The 27,700-nt window shown below is 39.8% G+C and overlaps 1 protein-coding gene across 1 annotated transcript in view; it reads left to right on the forward strand.

Moving 5' to 3' along the window:
- Positions 1–24,885, forward strand: part of ARHGAP42 (Rho GTPase activating protein 42) — a 244,395-nt gene extending 219,510 nt beyond the window's left edge. Inside the window, exons 13-24 of the mRNA XM_028516368.2 lie at positions 231–293; positions 1,247–1,321; positions 2,027–2,111; positions 2,934–2,992; positions 5,452–5,557; positions 11,594–11,753; positions 12,982–13,126; positions 14,410–14,787; positions 15,166–15,322; positions 17,459–17,521; positions 23,224–23,303; positions 23,689–24,885. Coding sequence (XP_028372169.1) covers positions 231–293; positions 1,247–1,321; positions 2,027–2,111; positions 2,934–2,992; positions 5,452–5,557; positions 11,594–11,753; positions 12,982–13,126; positions 14,410–14,787; positions 15,166–15,322; positions 17,459–17,521; positions 23,224–23,303; positions 23,689–23,777 — 1,460 coding nt within the window. The 3' untranslated portion in view covers positions 23,778–24,885. The remainder of the gene's footprint in view (positions 1–230; positions 294–1,246; positions 1,322–2,026; positions 2,112–2,933; positions 2,993–5,451; positions 5,558–11,593; positions 11,754–12,981; positions 13,127–14,409; positions 14,788–15,165; positions 15,323–17,458; positions 17,522–23,223; positions 23,304–23,688) is intronic.
- The last annotated feature ends 2,815 nt before the right edge of the window (positions 24,886–27,700 follow it).

The raw sequence follows: 27,700 nt of genomic DNA on the forward strand, positions 1-27,700 counted from the left end.
AATGGATGGAATCCATGTAACATATTTACTTTCGGAAAGGATTTGTGTTTCTAATGAAGCAAGTTTATGTAATAACACTGGTGAATGTGAACCACCGTCCTCCATTTCTACCACATGTAACAATTCAGACTCTGTCCAGAACCACCATTAAATCATAAAACAACAGAGCCAAGTGCAGGCGGAATGTAAATTCAGCATGAACACTTAAAATGATTTTCTTTTGTTTTCAGTGTACTTAAATGAAGCAGGGTTCAACTTCGTGAGAAAATGCATTCAAGCCGTGGAAACAAGAGGTCAGTGCAGCCTGACAGGTGTGTCGTCGCTGTAGCATGGCCCATTCTTCCATGAAAATGCTTGGAAAGTGAGAATGTCTGTAACCAGTAACATGACATTAATTTTGAGAATTATATGAATATGTCAATTATATAAGTACATAAACAGCTACACTTTGAACTTCAGTTTACCAAAAGTCATCCGATAAACATACTTCTCTTAGTGATGTTTCCCAAAATGCCCTCAGTTTACTTCTTACTGATGGGCTCTATTATTTATTATTGTAAGTGTCCCTTTAGTTTTGATTCAAGCTCTAAGGTCAGTAAGATTCCAAGTAGCCTGTCTTCAGCCTCTCCTTTGCTGCATGATTTCCTTCAGTGGTTCAGTCACTGCCGCATGTCAGTGCCTTCCTCACCTTAGCCATAACCTCTCTCCTGAAGCACAGATGGTTGGTCTGTCAGACAAGTGCACTTCCAGGAAAACGGGTCTAAAGCCAAACTCATACTGGGCTTTGGAATTCTTTAAACTTGGATTCAAATGTTGGTGCTGCCACTTAGAAGTTTAGAGAAGTTAAGGATTCTTAAATTCTTCGAATCTGTTTCTTCAATTTTAAAATGAAGATATGAATGCCATAAAATTGTTCAACATGCAGAACTCCGTGACTGAAGAGATAGATGAGCAGTGCTGATCACCCCTTTCCATCTTTAACACTTTTTTTGTATTCAAATAGTGGTGAATAGGCAGGCGTACTTTGCTACTTACAAGATCTTCAGACTTTCAAATTGTTGTTCAGTGTCTGCTTTGAGGAATGTATGTCTGGTGGGCGTTTCCAGGGTAGGTTAGCTAAAGTTAGACTACAAAATTGGATAAGTAGCAGTCAGATTCTTTATAGGCATATGTCTGAGTTTTTAACATTCTGTACTTGGGAAGTTGTGTCTCAAGCTGTTTTCTTGTGATTTTTCCTTCCCATTAGGCATCACGATTTTAGGCCTGTACCGAATAGGAGGCGTGAACTCCAAAGTTCAGAAACTCATGAACACCACATTTTGTAAGTTTGAGATGAAGCAGTTACTTTTACTTAGCTAATTTTTGTATTTTTAATAGTTCATTTTTTTATTGTGTCTTTTTTTCCATTACCGTTTATTCTAAACCATAGGGTTTTTTTTTTTTTTTGAGATATAGACTATTGTTTGTCCTTGAGTATTTTCAATATATAAAAGTAATATTTGTATTCAACTTTCAATGTTTACTTATAATCAATGAATAATAGTCAGAATCTGAGAGGGGGCCTTTCTATAACTTTTTGGCCTTTCTTGGACTTTTTTTCAAGTGTCCTGTGTTTAGCTAGAGGCACAGTGAGGTTTGTGGGTGCTGGATTCAGATTGCCTGGCTTGGAATCCTAAATTAGCCACTTAAAAGCTTTGTGATCTTGGGTAATTCACTTAACCTTCCTGTGCCTCAGCCTCTTCGTTTATAAAGTGGAGACAATAATAGTGCCTGCCTCATTAAGGATTATAAGGACTGTGCATTTTAATCCATGTAAAGTACGTAGAAGCATGCACAACAACATGGCACATGCTTTGTGATATTAGCAGTTTGGCAATGATTTGATTTGGGAAACTCTTACTCCACAAGAAATGTTTGAGGTTTAGTGCCTCTTTCTTTGACCTACTTATTTTTTGTATCGATTTTCTCAATGGTGCTAGTGATATTTTGAAGTGAACAATTTAAACTTTTTAAACATTCTCTTTAGCTCCAAAATCCCCTCCTGATATGGACATTGATATTGAACTATGGGATAATAAGACAATAACAAGTGGACTGAAAAACTACCTCAGGTGAGGAGGGTTCACCCCTGGCATGCTGCTCGTGGCCTCTCGTTCCCTGGCTGGAGCGGTCACCTGGCCACTCTGTGTGCATGTAAGCTGTGCTCCTTAGTGGGTTCCTTCACTGAAACAGAAAGGGCCGAGGCAGCAATGTTTCTGTTTAGTGTTCTGGAACTTAGCCTTGATGTCTCAAAAAATAAACTTAAAAAGCTGCTGTCCTTTATGAAAACTAAATAATTTCCATTTCATATTAAATTTGATTTGGGGATCCCAGGTTTTTTTTTTTAAATGAGTTGAAATTGAAAGTTATTTTTCTTTCTTTTTTTAAAAATTTATATCTTACCCTTATAACTTCTTGGTAAATGTGTTCTTTTTTTTTAAGATTTTATTTATTTATTTTTAGAGAGGGAAGGGAGGGAGAAAGAGAGAGAGAGAAACAACAATGTGTGGTTGCTGGGGGCTGTGGCCCGCAACCCAGGCATGTGCCCTGACTGGGAATTGAACCTACAATGCTTTGGTTCGCAGCCCACACTCAATCCACTGAGCTACGCCAGCCAGGGTTTGAAAGTTATTTTTCTAAAACTATTATCCCCATATCTGAGAGGAGTTTTGCTCACAAAATGAAAAATTGTCTCTGGCCTCCCTTTGTGGTACAGCTGCAGCAAGAAGTGCTAAGGGCCTGGGTGTCTCTGATGGCTGAGGCCCAGCACTGCCTGGAGCTCCTGCTGGAACATTATCATGCAGCCCCATCACCCAGTTCTTAAGAAGCAGTGGAGGGTCAAGGGGACTGAAAAGGTCCTGCCATTCTGAAGTGTGCTTCATTCTCTGTTTTAGGTGCCTTGCAGAACCACTGATGACTTACAAGTTACACAAAGATTTTATTGTTGCTGTTAGTAAGTACGCTTCCACTGATGTAGTTTTACACTGTATTATTTTGAGATATAAGTTTAAATTGGCTAGCTAAGATTTTCCTACATATTGCTTAAAATATTATTGGTCAGATACCTCATAGTTTACAATATGGTTTATTAACAAGTAAGAAATGGCAGAATGAACTAAAATATTTAGCCATTTAATAAGACTTTAGTGGGATGACAGTCTGGTGTGATTAGAAAGAGCTGTGAGGAATTATTCTAATTACACTTGATTGATGGGTGTCAGTTTTTTACAAGAGCAAGTTGATGGTTAAACGAATGACTACAAATGTGAACAGTCAGTTATGCACCTGCTGTACACATAATCACATGCTGTATTCCCAGATCTGGAGAGAAGAATCCGATATTTTTGGCAGGCAACAGGCATGTCCATCAATCTCCTTTGTCCCATATTATATTTATAGTTTTGATGATCACTTATCTGTGTCATTTCTTTAGCTCTTTGTTAAAACATGATGTGAATAGAGAGATTTAATTCAAAGCTCAAGGGGAGGTGGGGGTCTGTGAGAAGCATGTAACCTGAGAAGTTAGACATATGTACCTTTGAAACATTGGGACTAGAGTGCCAGGATGCCATCTGAGCCCATCACATGAATTGTGACAATTAAGAGTTGGCATTTCATTGTTAAAGTGTATGAGGCATGATGATAATAAGAGTATTTTCACAATCTGAGAAAGAACTCAGTTGCTTATTTTTTTTACCGCATGTTGCAACGCCACAGGAAACTGATAAAGTCTCAGAGCAAGACGACTGACCCTGGTGTTTAAATCCAGCGCGTGTGACCGACCGCGTGATCTTGTCGTTATGTACTGCTATACTGCTGAGATTTCTCCCGAACTTTCTCTACTGTGCATCCTCTTCATAAAAGTCTGGTTTTGTGAGATGGACAAGACCTTAGGAAACACATTATTCAACCTCTCATTTCATTGATTAAGAAGTGAGGATCCAGAGTGGGCAAAGGATGTTGTCTGAGGACACTAGTGAATTCATGGCAATACCAGGGTTACAGGCCAGTTTGTTAGATGCTTAGTCTAAAACTCTTTCTTATAAAAAATTAGTTTTATAGCAAATGGTGTTTGAAGCACTTAGCTAAAATGACTCAATGAGCTGGTGATTTTGATACAAACATTTGCTTTCAAGATTTTTTCCCTACACTTATTCTCTGGCAAATCATGATCATATTATTCACTACCCTAATCATTAAAATACTTTCTTATCTGTAAGAATTCAGTTTTTGTCTAGGTCAAGGATAATCCCATTTTCTAGATATTAAGTTAATAAAATTAGGTATTCTTCAATTTCAAGCCACAGAAATCCAGCTCAGTGAAAAGGGGAAGTTATTCAGAGAGGAAGAGGTATCTCACAGACTTCCTTGACAGAGGAGGGGTCTGCAACCAGGAGCTGCGAAGTTGGGAATTGACGTTTCCCTGTCCCCACTCTATTTGGAGGGTCTCTCATCTCTGCTGTTTGCTGCATCTCTACCTCATTCTCATCTCCCTGTCCAGTCAGGTTTTCTTGGGTTGGAACACATATGTTCATAGCAGTCCTGGTTTTCCGTGGTTGGCCTTTTCCCACATCCAACAGACAGATGAGTTTTGGTGACCTCATTTCAACTCCTGGGAGAAAGCTCGTGTATGGCTCAGCCTTTGCTCACTCCAGATATGTGTGCCTAGAAGAAATGGTGGTTGCATAATATAAGCCCTATTGGTCAGGTATTTTCCAGAGAAAGGGCTTGGTAGGGTGAGCAGTCACCCCAGAGTGTGTGTATTGCAGTAAGAGAATGTTAAAGGTATTCCTTATTCTGAAGCATTAGAAGTTTCTATAGCAGACATGTCCACATCTTGACCTTTGCCTAGCAGACTAGACTTGCTATAGATGATTTTTCCCTTTTCAGATTTCCTATTTTAGCATGGGCTTAAAATTGACTACACCTCTGTTTGTTTGCATAATAATTCTGATCCCTCAGAAAAATAACTCCTGGTTGTTTTCTGAATATGTAAAATTTGGAAAGGAATGCCTGCTTCTCTGGTCTGATGGAGGCACGGGAGGTTTCTGTGTGATGAAGTGTTGCAGTGTTAGTCTTTAACAATCGCAGTGATCACTCACATTCTCCTTGTGTAGAAAAACCAGAGCAGGTGTTGCTGAGCTCTGGTTGTATGGAAGTATATAGTTCTGTGGCTAAGAGCATAGGTTTAGGTTAGATTGATGTGCATTTGTTAACTTCTTTACTCACTGACTTCATGGCTATGGACAGGTTACAGAGCCCCTCCCAGCCTTAGGGAATGATATGTGTTAACACCAATGAAACAGCACTTTTAAGGCATGAGGGGTGGATGTGGTTATGATGATTATTAATGTGATGTACACATCTGAATGTAATTAAAACTTGAGATTTACATCCTTTTTTATGTTACAGAATCTGATGACCAAAACTACCGGGTGGAGGCTGTACATGCATTGGTGCACAAATTGCCAGAGAAAAACAGAGAGATGCTGGACATCTTAATAAAGCACCTGGTCAAGTAAATTCTCTGACTTATATCGTTCACTTAGCTACTGTTCAGCTATTAGAGTTAATCTTGCTTATGTCCTTTTAAAGTGTTTGATGGTGCTGGGAGTCCACAGAATGTGCTTTAAAAACAGAGTGGCAATTTATTTTAAAGATATATCTATATGCACTTATGTATGTACCTATGTATATCTACATTATGCAAATAATTATATTCTTTGCAACTGTGAAACTAATAAAGAAAAACTTATGTGTCAACTTAAAAATATATGTGGAAGTATATAGCTTTTTCCCCTCAATACTTTTAAGTACATTGTAATCCCTAAGTTTGAAGACTAGTTCTCCGTATGACCAGGGTCAACAGGTTCTGCCAGGTTAAAACTTCCTGTCTAATGTTCGCTTCTTTCTTTGGATTCATAGTATCTCTTGGTCTCTGAAGACTTTTTTGACTGCTGTTAAATTCATTCATGTATTTTAAAATCTCCATAGGTTGATTTTTTAGGAGTAGTTTCTCCAGAGAAACAGAATGAATAGTATGTTTCTGTGTATGGGTACACACTTATATATACACACAAATATGCTTATATGTGTGAGTGTGTATTTGTGAATGTACCTGTATATGAGAGAGATTGATAGATTAACGAGGAATTGGCTTACAGGACAGGCTCATAGGCTGGAGACCCAGGGAAAAGTTGATGTTGCAGCTTGAACCCAAGGCAGCCCAGAGACAGAATTCCCTCTTCCTCAGGCCACTCTAGTCTGTTTCTCTTAAGACCTTCAACTGATTGGATTAGGCCCACCCAAACTGTGGAGGGAAATCTGTTCTACTCGGAACCTACTGATTTAAATGTTAATCTCATGTTTCAAAAAAATACCTTCACAGGAACATCTAGAATTATGTTTGACCTAGTGTACACTGTGGTGTAGCAAAGTTGACTATAAAATTAACCATCACATATCTATGTATTTAGAAATTGAGACACGCACACACAGATACTCATACTCTCAGTCCAGAAGTCTGTTTGCCATGTTGCTGGAAGCAAAAATCCAAATACAGATTCTCAACTTTCTTCAGAATTCCTTTACCATCTCCTTAAAAAAGACATTTTTCATCTTAATAAGTACCATGATTCACAATCAAATGATTAATCCCTTCCTTGTTTATTGGAATAGTAACCTAATTTGTCTTAATTTTAGCCATGCACCTTTGAAACACTGCTATATAATATATTAAGAACTCTCAAGTTGCAGGCTTTGCGATAATATGAGCTTCCCTCATAGGAATTTACTCAAAATGGCATCCTTTCAGGTTCATTGTTAATTATTGCCCATGGCAAAACCTCTTTTAGCCAATGAACAAGGACTCATCCTTGGTCTGAATTAGTTTTGAATTATGTTTTGACATTGTGTATACCCTCTTTATGAAATTTAACCACACTGTATTTATAAGGCATTATTTTGCTGTATTCAAGCTAATTTTCTAGTGAAGTTTTTTTTTGCAGTGCTTTTAACAGTGACATGAATGTCACATAAAATTTTCTTGCTTAATTGTAAAGTATTAAATGAACACGAGCTTCACCCTTATTTGTAATGTATGTTGTTCTGGTACACAGAATAGCAGGACACAGTGTCTGGCCGTGGAAGAGTGCCTGAAGTTCTCTTGCTCATCTTTCACCACTGTTCCTGGCTCTTTTCTTTTTTTTCTCTTTTGTTTGTTTACTGACTTTTTGAAACAAATTTTGTAAAGTCTTTCTATGGCCCCCCTCATATATGGAACTTAGAGAGCAGACACAAAACACACATGGACATGGAGAACACACTGGTGGCTGTAAGAGGATGCATGGTCAGGAGTGGGGAAGATGGGCAAACTGTTTTCCTTTTTTTTCACCCGTCTTCCTCACCCCTGACCACACATCCTCTTACAGCCACCAGTGTGTTCTCCGTGTCCATGCGCATTTTGTGTCTATTCTCTAGTTTCCACATATAAGGAGGGTCATGTGATATTTGTCTTTCTCTGACTTACTTCATTTCTAGTGTGATGCCCTTGAAGTCCCTCCATATCATCACAAATGACAACATTTCATCTTTTTAATGTCTGAATACTATTCCATTGTTTATACATACCACAGCCCTTTATTTATTCATCCATCAATGGACACTTATGTTGTTTTCATGTCGTGGCTACTGTAAATAAAGTGCAATGAGCATGAAGGGTACATGTTTCTTTTCAAGTTAGTGTTTGCATAGTGAAATGTATGCCCACATCACTAATGACTTGACTATAGATAACGAATAACAATCTTGGCCCCTGGCAACTTTATATGGTTAAAAAAGAGAGAGAATTTAGAACCTGTGACCTGGATTGGCCACTGGTCTAAAAAAACCAATGACTTGATGACTAATTCCAAATTTCCATTAATTAGCTCTGAGACATGGTATAAACCATTGCTTCCTTTCTGAGGATCCTTTTGTCTTAAAACAAGACCATCTGTGGCATCTTCTTTAACTCTAACTTTAAATATTCAAAAGTGCAACTGGGTTTCTGTTACCTACAGGAATTGAGGGGGAATGGGGTGCAGAAATGGGTGAAATATGGGTGACGGTAGTCTATAATAACTCAGTAGCCCAGCAGAAGGAAAATTCAATGAAGAGAAAATCAAAATATTTCATGACTTGAGCAACAAAGTCATCGATTCTCCTTCTTTTTTTTCTTTTTTTTAATATATTTTATTGATTGTGCTATTACAGTTGTCCCAATTTCCCCCTTCTCTCCCCTCCCCCCTGTACCCCCCTCCCACCCACATTTCCCCCCTTTAGTTCATGTCTATGTGTCATGCTTATGAGTTCTTTAGCTTCTACATTTCCCGTACTATTCTTGCCCTCCCCCTATCTATTTTCAACCTACATTCTATGCTACTTAGTCTCTATACCTTTTCCCCCTCTCTCCTCCTCCCACCCTCCTGCTGCTAACCCTCCATGTGCCCTCCATTTCTGTGGTTCTGTTCCTGTTCTAATTGTTTACTTAGTTTCTTTTGGTTTTGCTTTAGGTGTGGTTGTTAATATTTGTGAGTTTGCTGTCCTTTTACTATACATGTCTTTTCTTTATCTTCTTTTCTTAGATAAATCCCTTTAGCATTTCATAAAATAAGGGCTTGGTGATGATGAACTCCTTTAACTTGACCTTATCTGAGAAGCACTTTATCTGCCCTTCCATTCTAAATGAGAGCTTTGCTGGATAGAGCAATCTGGGATGTAGGTCCTTGTCTTTCATGACTTGGAATATTTCTTTCTAGCCCCTTCTTGCCTGTAAGGTCTCTTTTGAGAAATCAGCTGACAGTCTGATGGGAACTCCTTTGTAGGTTACTGTCCCCTTATCTCTTGCTGCTTCTAGGATTCTCTCCTTCGTTTTTACCTTGCTTAATGTAATTATGATGTGCCTTGGTGTGTTTCTTCTTGGGTCCAACTTCTTTGGGGCTCTCTGAGCTTCTTGGATTTCTTGGAAGACTGTTCCCTTTGCCAGATTGGGGAAGTTCTCCTTTATTATTTGTTCAAATACATGCTCAATTTGTTGCTTTTCCCCTTCCGATTCTGGTACCCCTATAATTCAGATATTGGAATGTTTAAAGGTGTCTTGGATGCTCTTAATCTTTTCCTCGATTTTTTTTTTAATTCTTATTTCGTCATGCTTTCCTGCTTGGTTGATTCTGTCTTCCTTCTGGTCCACTGTATTGTTTTGAGACTCAGATTCCTTCCTTTCACTATTGGCTTTCCACCACGTATCTTCCTGCATCTCTTTTATGGTAACCTGCATCCTTTCATCTAAATTGCACCCAAAATCAGCCAATTCCGTGAGCTTTCTGATCACCAGTGTTTTGAACTGCGCATCTGATAGATTGGTTATTTCTTGGTCGCTCAAAAGGATGAATCCTGGGGGACTGATCTGCTCTGTTGAAAACATATTTTTCCCGTCTCTCCTTTTTTTTTTTTCTTTTCCGGTCTGGTCGCTCTTGTTACAGTGGGGAGCAGAGCCTTAGGTGTTCACCGGGGCTGGGCACCCCAGTCACTAGATTGTGACGTTTATGTGGGGGCGGGAGCAGGGACGGGAGAAAACAATGGCGGTAGTTCCGTTCTCTTGGGCTCAGACCCTTCTCTGGGCTCCCGGGCTGCGAGTTCTGCCCTGGTCCACAATCACTGCCCCTCTGGGTCTGCCAGCCGCAGCTTACGTAGTCAGGGATCACCGCTGTGTTCTTGCGCCCCGGATGGCTGTCGCGCCGATTTCGCGCCAAACTTTCCCCGACCTCCGAGTGCCACTGACCCGAGCCAGCCCCTCGCCCGCCCGGCTCGTCTTCTCCTACCAGTCCGGATGAACGCGTCTACTTCAACTTCTTGGCTGCCCGACTTCCATTCAGATAAATCCTCTGCTGGATCTGGGCGTTATTCTGACTGTAAATTATTGTTGTAAATTATTGTTGTTCTAGTCTTGGTTGTGCGAGGAGGTACAGTACGTCCACCTATTCCTCCATCTTGCCGGAAGTCCTCCGATTCTCCTTCTTAAAATAGACTAATTTTTTAGGATTTCTAATTCTGTTCCGCAGTGATCTTAATAGTAATTATTTTCCAGTTTACCGAATACTATAAAGAACTTTTACATTTTAGCAAGAGTGTCTATAGCAAATTTAATTACAGGAAGAACATTATTTTGAGGTCATATTTAACTTAATGTTACTCATTATTTAATTTTCTCAGCCCTAGAAGGGTTGTTCTGCTTAACAGATGAGGAAACTGAAGCCTATGAAATAACTGGGCTGACTAACCCCACTTCCAAGTCGGATGGATCCAAGCTTTCATTCCAGATAGACTCACTATCTTTACACACTACTTTCTTAGTATACATTCTCTAATCCATGTTAAACATTTTATAAGAAGGGAACTTAGAATGAAGCTCTCTTTGTCCTAACCAAGAGCCTTCTTAGACAGCGCCCTCGTGGGCACAGGGAGCATCTCAGTCATTCGGACAGTCAGCACTGCTTGTCCTGTGCTAGGAGCTGCATGGACAACCCAAAACCCTGGATTTCCCATGCAGTCGACTTTAGGTTTCACAATGCAGTTAGTGATGCATACTCAGATATAGACATAATCTTCTGTTGTGCTCCTTCCTAGAACTTTACGTTCTAAAGTCTTGTCTGGGAGTGACACAGAAAAGGTGGTGGTTAACCCAGGAGACTGGTCAAATGAACGGGGTTTCCTCAAAAGAATATGTCCAGTTTCCAAGTTAGTTCATTGGTCACAGTCATGTTTGTTAGTTACTGAGATTACTTTGCTAAGGCCAATAATACCATAGGCTTTTTTGGTTTCATTTCCATTTTCAAGCCAACACTGATGCTTTTGCATGTCCTAGTCTCACTGCCTCGCACAGTGCCCAGCACCAGGGAAGCACCCAGAGAAGTTTGGATGGAAGGCTGGGAAGGATGGAAACGTGCATTGGCCAGTTGTCTCACGTGGGGAGCTCAAGGAAACCCATGACTTGCATTCAGGAGGCCTGACTGACACAGCATCTGACCCTAATTTTCTGTAACCTCAAGTGCATCATTTTGACTTTAGGAGCTTTGGTTTTTTGCCCATACAATAGGAAAACCTGACTTCCTGGGAGGATTAAATGCAATAATAACTGAAAGTGCCTGGCAGTAGGTTTTCAATATGTTTGGCGAATCCAAATAAAATTACAACCAGTCTACGCTGAACCATCTGCTCTAAAAGAAATGCAGTACTGAGCAAACACTGAAGAGATAATAATCTCCCTCTCTAGGGTGAATGCACTCACTTTAGAAAATCAAAATTTTTTACTTCAATATATTAACTTTTGTAATTATGTCTTACTTCGTCTAGGTTGATTTATTATATCCTTTTAAGCTATACTCACTAATGCCAATTGGGAATGACTGAAGTTGACTATTTAGAAAAATTAGCCTATAGTGTCACAAATTTGGTAGATGACAACATTTTATAATTACTAAATGTTTAACTTACTTTTTGTTGCTCTTATTTGCAGAGTATCACTCCATAGCCAACAAAATCTCATGACTGTCTCAAACCTTGGTGTCATATTTGGCCCAACTCTAATGAGGGCACAGGAAGAAACCGTGGCTGCGATGATGAATATTAAATTTCAGAATATTGTGGTTGAAATTCTAATAGAGCACTATGAAAAGGTAAGCTGCATTTTCATGTGGAAGCATCACATTTCATATCTTGCATTTGTACCTGCTTGATTGTCCATTTGCATCATCTGTGAGCTTCACATTGTGACCTCAGGTTCCTGTAGTCCTGTCAGCCTGGTGTTGTATAAATTAGTTCTTGATGAGGACTTTGATTTTCTTTTTCCGAGTTCAGTTTTAAGTTCTCCTCTAAACCCTCTGAGCAGACAGATGGTTTCCTCTCCTCTATCATTTACCTTTCAAGGTTTTCTGTAGCGTTTATATAAGCAATTTTTTTGCTCATATTCATAGAACACTTTAGAATTACTCTGTGGTTAAATCTATTTTGATATTTTAATTTCTCTGGGATTACATTTTTAGTGATACAGTAGAAATGATACTCTAAATAAAATCAAAGAAAAAATTCAGGGAACAGAATCTTGAAGCCTTTTCTATATCCAAACCCTAAGAAGAGTTTCTTCGTAAGAGTGCAATCTTAGAACAACTATGGAAATTAGAAGTTGGGAAAGCCAAATTGATTGGATAATTAAGAAATTGGCCATTGAAGCCCTAATCATCCTGTGACACATTTGTGTCTAAGCTAGTCCTGTGATAGAGTGACTGTGCCTCTGTCCTTCCCCGGGTCCCTTCCTGGTGCCTATGGAAGAACAGCCTGTGTGCCTGCCCGCGGCTGCCCGCTTCCTCACAGCCAGAGCACACAGGGCCGCCTCCCAGGGCTGCTCTCGGACCTCTCCCTGCACTCATCACATTTCCTGACGGTTCAGAAGCAACAGCATGGCAGTGCCTACTCCTAAGGAACGAGGGGCACATTCTGCAGGGGAAACGATACGGAAGGATCCTTTTCCCCAAGGGCCATGTTCAGTGTGAAGAGGGACAGAGACTATCACAATGAAAAAAATCCATGTGTCTTGACATAGACATCTGTTCCTATTTGAAAGGTTTCTTAAAATTACCGAGAAACCTGAAGTTGGGTAATGCAGGAGCACAAAGAGGAAAACCCAGAGAAGAAGCACTACTCAGTGTAAATAGACGAGAAAGTTGTAGTTATTCAGGGGGTGTTTTGTTTGTTTGTTTGTTTGTTTTTTGTATCAAGTGTCTCTTGCCAGGCAACTGATTAAGCAGAATATAGTTCTAAGATTATGTAATAACTCTCAAAGCTGCTTTTATGATGAAAGTGGCAATTTCACCCTTTGGTTGACCTTGGTTCATTGTTCTTCTGCAGATTTTCCATACTGCCCCAGACCCAAACATTCCTCTTCCTCAACCTCAGTCTCGATCTGGATCCCGAAGGGCGCGCGCCATCTGCCTGTCGACAGGCTCCCGGAAGCCCAGAGGGAGATACACTCCATGCTTGGCAGAGCCTGATAGTAAGTGTGCCGCCTTAGGGAGAGGCTTTCTCCATTCTTTAAATCAGCCTTTCTACCCACAATTAGGTAGAAATAAGTTGTTTTTACTGACGCTATCACCCCAATACCTCCTCCACCTCTAACATTCGTATGTTCTCTGTCAGTACAGTTACAAGGTACCTTAGACAAGCAAATTCATTACCGCGACAAAAGCAGTAATTAGTTTGCTCTATGCCCCCTTCACCCCCTTTTTTTCTGCAGCTGTGATTAAGTACATGAGGTGCTATTTTGTAGAAGGTTTTGTGCTATTGTGAAAGTAGTTAGAGAAGAAAGCAAAAGAAAGTCTGGCTGAAGCAGTCATTTTCTTTCTTCCTTTCACATTATGTTCTTAAAGCATCATCTCTTGGATATCAAAGTATTTCAAAGAGAGAAAGAAAAGAAATAAGAGAAACCACACCATACGTTATCACTAACTTACTGTTCTGAGCCATGCCCCAAGAATAAGTGGGTGGCATCTTGAGCCTGTGATGTGTGTGAAACTGTGGTCTTTTCATTTTATTTCATACCCTTAAGCCTCCCAATTTTTTTCACAATCAATATTTAATAGAAAATACTTTTTAAAAAAATTTAGACATAGTTGAACACTCTATTACAGCTTCTCTGCTTCTTATACCTTACTTTTAGGAACATTAAAAAAAAATACACCTAGTAAAACAGCCAGTTACTTATGCTGCTATATTCTTAGCAGGAAAAGGAACAGGTCCCCTATTTAGAAATAGAGAGCAGCTTGTAATTTGCAGCTGATATCTAATGATGCCTTTGAATGGAGGAGGATTCAGATGCATCGTAACTCAGAATCACCTAAGATTAGAAAAATAAAAATAAATTAAAAAGGCAGAATATATCTTTAACATTAGCCCCCCCCCTTTCTTTCTTTCTTTTTTTTTTTTTTTTGTAATATAATCATGGAATCATTTCCCTTACTTGTGAGTCCTGTTTCAGAATTTTTTCTGAATTCAAGTCTGCCCACTCATGCTTCAACAAGTAACATAATTTCCTAGGGCAAGGTACATATTGCATGTAAGATCTCCCTTGAATAGTATTGAAAAATGCATTTTCCAAATTCAAGTGCATGTTTAAAGCCTTTCTCCAGTACTAAGGATGGTTCACCACATCAGATAAAGGCCCATCACTTCAGTGGGACCAGGTGGCCACAGAACGTGTGTGAGTTGGAGAATGGACAGGTTTTGGTGGTGCTGTTTTCAGTGGAGCGCCACTGTTCTCTCTCTTCTGCTCCTGCTCAGGTGACTCCTACAGCAGCAGCCCAGCCAGCACACCCATGGGGAGCATTGAGTCCCTCTCCTCTCACTCTTCTGAACAAAACAGCAACACAAAGCCTGCTTCCTGCCAGCCCAGGGAGAAATCTGGAGGGATTCCTTGGATTGCATCCCCATCACCTTCCAATGGACAGAAAAGTCTTGGTCTCTGGACTAGTCCTGAATCCAGTTCTAGAGAAGATGCAACCAAAACGGATGCAGAATCAGATTGCCAGAGTGTTGCCTCCGTCACTAGCCCGGGGGATGTTTCCCCACCCATAGACCTGACCAAGAAAGGGCCGCAAGGGGTTTCAGGGCAGAAAAGAGCCTCAGCTACCTTTCTCAAATCCATCTCTGCAGCTGAAGGTAAGCCAGAGTTTAGTTTATGCAAGATGCCATTAACTCCCTGTCACTTGCCAGATTATTCAGCATGATTAAGCAAGGGAAAAATGGGAGAGGGACTAATGATGCTTATCTAGTTTGTTCCTTGGGAGCTAAGACTTTTCAGACTCCTCTGCACTGTGACTTTTTTCCTGGCTCTTTCTGTCTCTGTGAGGTGATGTGTTTGTAATTGCTGTAGATTCTGATCTCCCTGAGTGATGGGCTGCAGTGCTAAAAGAACATTCTGTACCTTCTCATTTGGTTTCAGAGAAGAATGCTTCCTTTTGTTAGGCACATGTACTGGGTTATTGTTATTATTTTGTCTAATAACACCTTGCCTGTTTTCTTGGGCTTTCTTTTTAGGAAACAAGAGCTACAGTGGTTCCATTCAAAGCTTAACTTCCATAGGTTCCAAAGAGACGCCGAAAGCCTTGCCGCACCCAGACCTGCCTCCAAAAATGTGCAGGAGGTTAAGGCTAGACACTGCCTCAAGCAATGGCTACCAGCGGCCTGGCTCCATGTAAGTGAGGTTTGTGTTCGCTGTGTCTGCCAGGGGACCCATGGGGATGGAGGTGGCTGAAGGAGCCCTTAGGACTTCCACAGCCAATGCCTCATCTGTAGAGTGGGTACAGTCCACTTCTGTAGGGCCCTGTCCTCTTCTAAAAGTGAGGTGGAAGTTAGAGCAAGCTTAGGACACATATAAACAATCATGGGCAGGTGCTTCAAGTACTTTCCTTAGAAGCAGAACTATGGCTTAGTATAAGGACATGAAAATAGATGTATAATATAGTAGTTATGGGCTTTGAAGCCAGAAACCTTCCTGTGAAAGCTAAACATCAACTTCTCAGCTGTGGAGACCGCTGTGCCAGGCCCAGGTCTCAGGCCCCCTACCCCCTACCTCTGTTAGAAATGCAACTGCTTTCTAGCTGTGAAGGTTGACCATCACATATCTCCCCACCTGAGAACTCATGGATTTAAACAAGCTTATAGAGAACAAGGAATATGATAGGCAAAAGGGAGCTGGTCCCTCTAATCAGAAGAAATGACCTGCAAGTGTGAAGGCTGATAAGGCAGGGCTCACAGACATGCACAGAAGGGGGTCAAAGAGGAGAAGTGAGAACCTGGATAAACAACTAAGCAAAATCAAGGACAAAAGTTTTTCTCCTTTTCTGTATATCTGCTGACTTTTGCTGAGCATTCCAAATGCTATATATTGTTACTACTAGGCACCTTTGCTTACATTGTCTCTTCTAAGCTCCACAATATCCTTGCACAGTCGGTAGTATAAACCTCATTTTAGAAATGATGGGAATTGATACTCAGAAAATTTAAGGATTGCAAAATGTTACCTATCAAATTAATTCTATTAAAATAATAATAAAATTTAAAAAGGGGAGTTTAAGGAACCAGTCTACATATACTCAACTAGTAAGGGTAGAGCTGGTATTCCAACCCAGGGTTCTGTAGCTTGAATCTGTGCTCTGTTATACTATGCCCATTTTTAATATGGTGATATTCTCGACACTTAAATCATTCCTCAAAAGTTCAGTCAGACATTTTACTAAGCTTATTTCCATACAGAGTGTTTTAATTTCATTTGTTCCTCCCTTTCTCTGATAGAAACCTTTTGGTTTCAGTGTGTTTAACATACATTATCTCTCTCTTGGTCAGAAATTCAGCTACCATGTTGTAGACAAATATATTTGTAAATCTGTCTACTTCTCAGTGTGTATAGTTCTAGCCACTGAGGGAAATTAAATTTTAAGTCAATGTGTCAAGGGAGAATAAATCCCATCCTTTTTGAGGGAAAGAGAGGAGCTTCCATTTTGTGATTTTACTGATAGTACAAGAAGAAATTAATCAGAGAGTGTATGTTCTGTGTTAGTCATAAATAAACTTGAGATTATCAAATGGTTCTGTTCTAGGAGAAGTTTGTCAAAGAAATGAATAAGAGATTTTAAAAATTTAGTTTAGAATGTCATTTAAGGAATCTGATGTCTCTTCTAGTAAATATAGAAACTTCTCCGCCTACTGAGGCGACTTTAGTTTTCATTCTTTTCACCCTCTACCTAATTTTCTTACCTCTTTACAGACCATGCCCCCACTCCATGACTTGAAACAAGATTTGAATCTACAGATTTACCGATTGGTCATATTTTCACAGTTGTCTCTTCCCATATTATAGGAAGTGTGCTCAAATATAAAGGGTACATGCAACAATGTTATCATTAGTTTGTCTTAGCTGTCAAAGTGAACAACTCTTTTGTCATGTTGACTTGATTTTTCTCTTGTGGCTTCACAGGAGTCAATAATACTGCTGCTGGGAGCAAAGCAGGGAGAAAGTGTTCCCTTTTACTGCTCCCAGTTTTCTGCGGTAGAAAAAATAAGGGCAGAAACCTCCCCAAAGGTGGTATCGATAGGTTTATTACCATTTGATACTCCATGAACTGGAGACTAAAGCTAAAACTTTCTTCCACATTAAATCTTTTTTTTCTTTAAATCTTAAAACAATTAAAAGTAAAGTCAAATTTTGGGGGACAGTTCTTAACTACTAATTATCATTGTTTTGGTTAATTGCTAACTCTAAATTTCATTTTAACCCAAATGATTTTTCTAATTGATTTAATGAAGCTTGCATTGTTAAATTATTTTTCAGTGTGGCAGCGAAAGCCCAACTGTTTGAAAATGTTGGTTCAGTTAAGCCAGTTTCTTCTGGGCGGTAAGTTTCCAAAACAAAGTAAAAAGTAAACAAGATAGTGGTGACGTTGTTGCCTTGTGTTGACATGGTGGGTCATTTTTAATAGCTCTGTCCCTCCATTCCACAGACGGTCAAACCCACACTCACTCCCCATTCACGAGGAAGAGGTCATGTCCATAAACCGCATATGGTGTCTTAGACTGGCCAGGTGATGCTTGGTTTGTTAAGGTCTTCTCAAAGAAGGGTTCTAAACAGATATGTTTTCTAGAAGACACAGTTGCTGTAACCTTTGCACAACAAAGAATCCTTTGGTAATAGAAATTTTTCAAAAGTATATTCTTGACTTTATAGAACTTTTCCTAGAAGAAGCTCCCCCCCCCCCCAAAATCGCCTACTTAGGCCCTCATCTGTTAATGTTTCTAAGTCCATAGAGTTGGCATCTTTCTAGGACATCAGTCAGTGCATTGCATTCATATAGCAGATTCCAAAGTGTTTGCATGATCTCACGTCCGCTGTGGAATCTTTCCCTTCTTCCTTTTTATCAGACACAGCAACAATTAGGCACTGTGCGCATCAGAGCAAACATCATGTATCTCTGAAACTGTCATCTACTTTAGGCCTTAGTGGAAGGGATTTAATCTTGTTACTTCTGTCTGCCCAGCTATGGGGTTGAATTAATCCACTAGATGGAGCCCTTTTATTAGGAAGATCTAAATCTGTTAAGAACTCAAGTACTGTAATCAAAGAGATAATCTCACAGAGCTTTAAAAAAGCCAGCTGTTGAAATACATCAGAATGCTGTCATGTCATAAATATATACTCAAAGGTTCAACAATCAGTCTGTTCATTTTTAATGTTTTTTTACATTCAAAATACTACTCTAAATCAACTTCTAATGGCTGTCAGCATAAACTCAGAGCTTACTAACTGGTGCATTGAACATTACTGTCTTTTTCAACTGGTGCACAGCATGTGGACTGTGTCATAACTCTCCACCCAGAGGCAGGGACAGAGGCACACAGTGGGCCTCATGGCCATGTCCTTGGTTCACCACTTCCCATGTGTATAAGCTTGCAGTCACATATTTAAGAAGTCTATTGTCTCTATAAAATAAGGCTATAATTCTGGTTTTGCCAAATTGTTGTAAATTTTAAATACACGGCAATCTATTTGGTAAGTTCTCCACAGATGGCCTTTACAATATTAACTGTTACTATTGTAATAATTTTTATTGAAACTACTTTCTTAAGATATTTGAGACTCTCATTAATATATTTTAATGATCTATAAACATGAACTCTTAACAACCCCACCTGGTATTTTCTGGTACTATTAAATACAACTGAACAATAGAAAGAAGTTGAAAGCATTTTCCTTACTAATCTCCTATAGTGCTTATTTCATGTTCCTGCTAGGGAACTCAGGGCTACCCTTGAATTAGTCCTTAAAGAATCATAGAACAGGTAGCGAGTAGTAGGAAGACTAGCTGTGTTTGTGAAAGAGACTAATTGGGAGATTCTAGTGGATGACCTTGAGCACGAAAAGTAACATCTCCGAGAGTTAAAGCCGGCTCTGGGAGCCATTGAGCAGAGGAGTGATCTAATCGGTGAACAGATCCTTCCACGTGATCTTTCTAGAGAGTTGGGAAGTCGAGAGTAAAGTCAATCATTCGGGATAGAATTGGCGAGATTTAAAAGACCGTAATTAGGGCAGTAACAAAGGAATGAAAAGCAATAAGGAACATTTTATGGACAGAATCAGGACTGGGCAACTGCTTTGATACTAGGATGAACGACAGATAAAGAAGATTCCAAGTCTTTGAGTCTGAGTGGGAGAAATAGTGGCAGCTTAGTGTCTGTTCTTGGCTTGTGAGTACAAGGGGGAGAGGAGAGTTTGAGCCATAACGTTTGAGGGAGCCAGAGGACACTGAGAGGCAGTTGCAAATGTGCAGCTCAAATGGGAGAAGGCATGAAGTTCACCATTTGAGAAACTTGTTCACAGCAGTTACTCTGCATCAATGAAGGTGGGCTTTTTGAGTGAAAAGGAGAAACGATTGAGCATTGTTTGGTCTTTGGGGAATGGTTTCGTTTGAGGTTCTGGCAAAGGACAAAGTGAAGGATGATCAGAAGGAGCAGGTGTAGTCAACACTGCAGAAGCTGTGGAAACGTCAAGGAGGCCGTTGGAGGAGAACAGCGGTTTTAGCCTCTGAGACATACGCAACTTCTTTGGTATTCTAAAAAATATTATCTGTGTGCTTTTTTACTCCCTTCAGCAGTGAAATTCTCGGCACACAGGAGGTGTGAGAGAGTGTTTGTATGCGTGTGTGTTTATCATCGTTAAGTGGCTCTCCAGAAAACATTGCATCAATTTTGATCTAGTGACTTTTTTATTTTGCTTATGCTTAACTATCGCAGATTGTGCACACCTACCCTATGAAACCTTTGTAAGTCTACTCACCAGCATCAGGCGGCATTTAGCATGGGAATGGGACTTGTGATCACATCATCTTCCATATGTAAGGGGAGAAATGGCTCTCAGAACAGTAAATGTTATCACCTTCCTCTCCCATGCCGTGAGAAGCAGGATTTTCAAAATCCTTTTCAAGCATATTAGAATCTTCTGAAGAGAGGCTCGATAGGTGTCAGTGTAATTTTCACATCCTCAGCACACCAAGGCAGTAAAAGAGGAAGCATTAGCACCTGGAGAGGAAACCACGGCCACAGAAGTCTGCATTAAATCATCCAAGCACTCTGCTGAGTTAACACCTGTACTTACAGAGTGCAGCAGAAGAAAATTATACCTGTCTAGACACAGGCACAGACAACTGAAAAGTTATGACAGATTTTTTTTGCTGTGTATTTTTGACACTTTTAACGATATCTATTTATTTAGTGGTATAATTATTCTATTTCCCTCCTCTCTCCACGTAATCTTATAAAATACTATAAAGAGGACTTTCATGTCTGAAATATTAATAAAAATAGTTTAATTGCCTTAGTGCAATTTCAAGAATCATATCATTTTAAGAACAATGATATCTTAATTATTTCTATAACTCTGGAAATTGTTTCCTTATGTATCTATTTTAAGTACTCAGAGCAATAAAACAATGTTTATTGGAGGAAATTGTTGCTGTTAGGAAATGAGAATTCTTTTTTTATTTTATTTATTTATTTTTAGAGGAAGGGAAGGAGAGAGAGAGGGAGAGAAATATCAATGTGCAGTTGTCTCTCATGTGCCCTCCACCAGGGACCTGGCCCACAACCCAGACATGTGCCCTGACTGGGAATCGAACCAGTGACCCTTTGGTTCACAGGCCAGTGCTGAATCCACTGAGCCACACCAGCCAGGGCTGGAAATGTGAATTCTTAAAAAATCTTTAGTCCCTGGCTGGTGTAGGTCAGTGGATTGAGTGCAGGTCTACAAACCAAAAGGTTGCCAGTTTGATTCCCAGTCAGTGTGCATGCCTGGGTTAAAGGCCAGGTCCCCAGTTTGGGGCAGGCGGGTGACGGGCAGCCACACATTGATGTTTCTCTCCCTCTCTTTCTCCTTCCCTTCCCCTCTCTCTAAAAATAAATAAATAAAATCTTTAAAATAAATCTTTACATATTTTTAGAGAAATAGCTATGCAACTGTCAGTCATATCAGGTACTGGATTAAATTATTACATTTAACTAGAAGGTTTATAAGAAAAAACTAGTATTTTTTTTCTGTTTAAGAATACTACCATCTGATTCTTAGAAGTCTTTAGAACTTGATAGCATCCTCCTCCCTCACCTCCCACCCATGTTAACCAACACACCCAGGTGCACATGGGCGTGTGCACACAGACACACCCGCGCAGCTCTTCTGTAGTGTAAAGTCTTTCTGTGGGTGCCTCCTTTCCCGCAGTTCTTCCTTAACCCGTGTTTCATCAGAAAGCGAGCTAGTGGACATTCCCAAACCTGACCGCTGCAGGCTCCCCTAGCAACCTTTCTGAGAGTATAGAAGCAGACCCTGGGGCTGGGGCCAGAATGTTCCTCCGTAAGCTTTCCAATCTTCATATGACATTTGAGGACCCTGGTTTAAGTGACCTCGTCTTGTTTTGGAAGTGTGGAGGTCAGACATAGGGTCCAGCCCTGACAGGAAAGTGAAATAATGTGACCTTGGTGCTCTGAGAGATCTGCAATAGCAAACACTGCTGCTGCTTGTTTGCAGATTCAGTACTGGGACTAAAAGGAAGAAAGACAAGGCACCTTGAATGTTTAAAGGACTCATCACATAGAAAAAGCCCAGAGCATCAGAGCATTTGCCCTTTTTTTTCCTACTCACTTATTCAGAAAATACTTACTGAGTTATTACTAGGCATCAAGCATCATTCATGGAGGATACATCTTGATTAGGAGAGAAGAAAACAGAAATAGCAACAATAGCAAAAGAATAGCAGATATTAGTACCACACAGACTTAGGAGGGTATGATAAATGCCCGGGCAGCTATTTTAGAGTGTGTGGTCAGGGAAGACACAGCCTTCAGCAAAGCTCAGGAAATTTAAAATGGACTAGATGTGCAGAGCCATGTGAGGTTCAAGAGGAAAGCATCTCAGAGCAAGGACTCAGCTGGCCCTGAGGTGGGAATGTGTTTGTCATGGTTGAGGAAAAGGAGGGCAGGTGGGACTGGGGTGCAGCAGGTGGGCAGAGGCAGGCACAACGGAAGCAGGAGAGCCAACAGGCACCTGACTGTGTGTGGGTTGGAGCTACAGTTCGAAACCAGTGAAAGGCTTGTTCTCAGGGAAATAACATGATCATCAGAACCTTTTCAAACTGTCCTGGCTGCTCCGTAAAGAATGGATTGCAAGGGGACAAAAACAGGCCTAGAGGATTTAGGATGGTAGGAAGCCATTCAGTGGGTCACACCAGCAGTGGTTTTGGCTTGCACTCTGGTGGTGGTAGAGACGGTGAGAAGTGGGTGGAGTCAAGAGGAGTTCCACCTCTCACCAAGGTGTGTGGCTATTGCAGAGTAAAGGTGACTTGGCTGATGACTTGATTAGTAGCCTCAGATGATGGCCTAAAAGAAAAATAGTGTTAGCTCAAATGTTTTTAATAGAACTCCTATAAAACTCTGAGATTCTGGCTTCTCTTAGAAAACCAGCCTATCTGGCTGTATCAAGCCTGAATTCCCATATGGTGCACATGCCAGAGCTGAGTGTTGGCTTCCCTTTCTAAGAAATAGATATGATCCCTGGTTTCCAAAGCCATCTCCCTCCTGACAGTGAGGCCGTCATTGGTCACCACTTATCATCAACTTACCCATCATGCCTACTTAACTCATTTACTGTACCCTGTAGACCTTTTAATTTGGGGATCTCACCTCTGGTAGTCTGAAATGAAAGTGGAAAAACATGTTTTGCTACCTATGACCCTCAATATGTGCTGCAAAAACAGCATATCCACTAATTAAATAATAGCATCCTTTAAAACCAACTCAGGCTGTTTGCTATAAGCTAGGCGGTTACCCTTGCAGGCACTGCCTGGAAACGTGAGATGGGCTTTTGGGTTGCTGCTGGTGTCTTATGATTGCACACGTGTGTGCAGTTCGTGAGAAATGTACTTTGCAGACTTACATTTGCACTTTATATTATACTCCAATTACAAGTAGAAACATGTCATTTTTAAGAATAATTTGAATATAAATGTATTTCTTTTGAATGTTGTGGTTTTTACAAACTGTCTTCTGCCCTTTCAGCCAAGCCAAAGCCATGTACTCCTGTAAAGCCGAGCACAGCCACGAGCTCTCCTTCCCGCAGGGGGCGATATTTTCCAACGGTAGGTGCACCCACTGCCTCCCCTGAAGGAACAGTGTGTCCATGAGAGTCTGAAGTGGAAACCAGGGGACTGAGAACCTAGTTCAGGCCCTGCCTCCCCTGACCTCCACAAGTGAACACATCACATTCCTCTGGCCTCCAGTTTCCTCCCCTGTGTATAGGGAGGGGGCAGGGTGGGGCAGAATCAAGGGTGCAGGGAGGATGTGAGAAGGTGGCTGATTGATTGATTATATGAATGTAAAGGACTTTTCCGGCTTTAAAGGTGCTGTGGCATTGCCTTGATGAGTGGATGCATGCAATCTGATGTGGATTCTTACCCATTTGTGTATATAATTATTTGAAGCTAATGTTCTTTGACTGACATTAACTTTTTATTTTTCTGCCAGTGTACCCATCAGTGGAACCAGGATGGTTGAAGGCAACTTATGAAGGCAAAACAGGACTAGTCCCAGAAAATTATGTTGTCTTCCTCTAATATTATTTAGTGGATGGCAGTATCTTCATGGTATCCATGGTAACAAATAAGAAGTGCTATGATTTTATCTGACACAGATATGGGGATTAACCCACTAAATGAAAACAGACCATTTCTATCAAGTCCCACACCAGCAGCTCCCTATTAATGGAAAATGAGAACAGAAGTTTAAATTGTTTCCATTCTTTTTATTTTTTGGCTGGTTTCTTACTTTAAAGTATCTTTCTTTTTGATAAGTAACTCTCCACATGTCTCCTCCATAACAATTGAGAATCTCAAATACTGTAGAAATACTATATCCCAGAAATTTGAAAACTAGAAATCTGATATAAGGATTTTGGAGTCTGTCCTTAGCTGTCTGACATTCTCTGAGGAATCTTGAAATCATTACTTAAAAACGTATTTAAATTGTTCATTTATTATTTTTTCTTAAAAGTATACTATTCTTATATATGATTATTTTGCTGGTCCTGAACATTTCAAGAAAATCAGTTTTTTTTAATGTAACTTTATTTTTGTTTACCAAGTAGATGGTAATATTCAAAGGCAATGATGTATATGATGTATGATGTCTGTAAATGAAGCCAAATTAAGTCATACACTGAGTCCACTTTAAACACTCCATCCAGAATCCCAGACACCTGCCTTCAGCTTTGAGCAGGGATCAGCACACTGTTTCTGTGAAGGCCTCATAGTAAGTACTTCGTCCTTTGCAAGCCCTGTGGACTCCATCGCAGACCTTATCCCTGCCATCATGCAGGGAGCCGCCATAGACGTGAACAAATGGATGGGCGTGTCTACGTGCCAATGCAGCTTTCTGTAAGGACCCTGAAATTTGAAGATCTTATCATTATCATGAGACTCGAAATAGTCGTCTTTGACATTTAAAAATCCATTTTAAAATGTAAAAGTTGTTTCAGCTGCTGGATCATACAAAACCAGGCAGCAGCAGGTCGAGTGCGACTCCTGGGGCTTGGTCTACCAACCCCTGGTTCGGAGGATGTATGAAAGTACTCTTATGTCTTTGGGGGTTTTATGAAATTTTACTACGTTATCATATAAATACTGATGAATCACAGGCACATATCCTCAGCTAGTAGCATTATAATGGCATCACAAAAATATAGTTACCATAAGAGGAAGACAGTGTGAAAGTATAATATCAAGGCATAGAACTTAAATTCTACTTGTAATACTAAAGAGTCAAAGAATTTTATTAGTACCCAATTTTGGCTAATGAGAAATTCCTTACAAATGATAAAGAAGTTTTAAGACACTGGTAGAGAAGCTACACCTTCTAAAGTCTATGCTTAGTGAAACAGAATTTAAACATAAAGGCACAAGATTCTTAAATTATTTAAACCACAAAATTTTTAAATGGTTTTATCATTTTTAGCAGGAATATAATATGTACAAGATTTTTTAAATGCCATTCAATTTACAGCCTTTATTAGGAATTTCACTGAATTTGTAGAACATAGAAATTTACTGCCCATTTATATATATATATAGATATATATATATTATCTATATATATAGAGATGATATATATATATCATCAACATCTGGTCATGCACCAACCTCTATTTCTATTATTTCCATAATTCTCATATGTTATTTCTATAACTATTTGCATGTGGCAAAGAGCTTTTCTCCTCGAGATTCCAAAAGTGGGTGACTGGCCCTGTCACAGCCCCTGAGCTGCCCCCTAGACTCTATTTCACTTGCTACTTCCGAGTTCTCACTGTGCAGACACTCAGGTATTGACTGTATCAAACTCCTTCTGTGTGATATTATAATCTGTAATCTCAATCTCTTCTACTTTAAATTAATGTTTTTAGAGTTAATAGATTATATACACTTTCATACACATGTGTACACAACTATGCCTTGGAGCATTTATGCTTTTAAAATTCAAAATGTAATAATAGTGTAGAATTTAAAAATAAAGAGAATAACAATAGGTGAAGTCACAACCAGAAACAAATATCAGTGCATTGGAATGAGAAATATTTAATATTATAAAAATTAGTAATATAATGAAAAAATCTGATACATTTTTTCCCTTTGCTTCCTGCTGTTCATTTTTGTACGTGACAATGGGGTGTCACTAGAGCTTGTTGATCTCTGGATCCTTGGTGGCTGTTACTAGTGATACGAGCATTGCTGACACCCTTGACTACCTTCTGCTGGAACAGAAGGTTGTCTTGCCAGTGTACCAGTTCCTGAGTCTACACAACGCTCCGTTTAAGCACCCTGCCATTGTCTGGCATCCTACCAGATTAGAACCTCTTAAAGCGTGTTGATTTTCTGTCAAAGACCAACTTGACTCCAAAAGGAGATTCAGAATTCTACTTTCCTTGCTGCCGCATAAGGAAATCTCACCTTTCATTTTATTTTCACACAGACCGGAGTGTTCCTGCCTCTGAGTTGTCTGTGAGTTAATTCCCCTGATGCTCAGTCAGGGATTCAAGCTTTTGCTGTATACCATGTGGGTGGGAAGCTCTCTTTCTCCTGGTGAGGCATGTCTGTGGCAGTACTTGCTGTAGTCCTTCTTTTTTTCAACAAGCTACAAAAGTGCTTCTTCAGACTGTGTTTTTGTTTGAAGTTTTAATTTATAAGATTTGTGAGAATGGTGCTTTGTTCTTTATACCAATTACACGTATAAACAAGTCACGGTCATGGATTGGAGGTAGACTAAAGCTGCTTTTCTCAAGAATTAAATTTCCTGCAGACAAAGATTTTTGTGAGCATTGGGAAACTCAAGGTATGTGCTCTGAATCACAATATTAATTACACAAGAAAGTAATGTGAATTATTGGAAGGTCACATTCAAAATTGTAACAGCATTTCAAATAATGAAATCATAGCTTTCCAGAGACACGAAGTTATGTTAGAATTGCTACATCCACACCCTGCAAACATACAATGTGGACACCCTAATCATTGGTTGTAGTATAATCAGTATGAAGATGAGATTGCTGAGTCATTGTCTTGTGTTATGTGAAGTATCTCCAAGAACAAAACACTTATGTATTTAACAGGTGACTCTTGTCCCATAACTACCAAGGTTAACGAAATTAGTCTATCAACCGAAGGCATTTTCTGTTGTGCTATGTGAGTATATATGTCTGAACAGTAAAATAGTGTTTGTATTCCTGTAAAGTCCATGAAGTATGAGGAAGTGCTTTCTCCTTGTTTGATGTGAGTGCTTTTGCTAATTGCATAGGCACTCTGCTTTCAAATATGAATGAGTGTAACCAGGTTCCTCAACAATGGCTTGATTGCTGGCTCTTTCAGGGGTGGTGGAGAAACAAAAAAAAAGGTGCCTTATGATCCTGAACAATCCAGGTTCCCAAAGAGGAAAAACAAAGATACATAATGACTTTTATTCTTATTCTAGCTAGTTGGTTTTACCCATTGTGTCATGCTTTCTGAACTTCCACTGTGTTGTAAGGAAAATAAACCTGGCACCTTAATCCTGTGAAGCTAACACCCTGCTAACCTCACTCCCAGCCTCATTCTTCAGGTCTGTGTCTCATGGGAGAAAGGATACTGTCCACATGGATGCTGATGCAGAGGAGTCCTGTAGAGCCTTTCTTCCAACAGCGAAGTAGCAAACCCCCTAAATTATGTATTCAGGATGCTTTCACTAGTGTTTAGGACCCCAATTTGGTTTATGCTTCATTGACTGAAGTTAGAGGCAGAGCAATTCAGGAACAAATTTTGTTCTTTGGTTTTACAATATATTTATAATTTGCAGCTGTTACTCTGCGCTAGAAACACTGGATGGGACCCCCCAAAAACTTATCTCCTGGTAAAGAAAAATAAAACAGAAACTTGACAATTTCTCAGAAGTTATTTTGCTCTTGACTATTGTTTTTCACTTAGGGTAGAAATTGCTGTCTAATTTTGTCTCCTAC

Source organism: Phyllostomus discolor, chromosome 6, assembly GCF_004126475.2.
Source record: "Phyllostomus discolor isolate MPI-MPIP mPhyDis1 chromosome 6, mPhyDis1.pri.v3, whole genome shotgun sequence".
NCBI lineage: Eukaryota > Metazoa > Chordata > Mammalia > Chiroptera > Phyllostomidae > Phyllostomus > Phyllostomus discolor.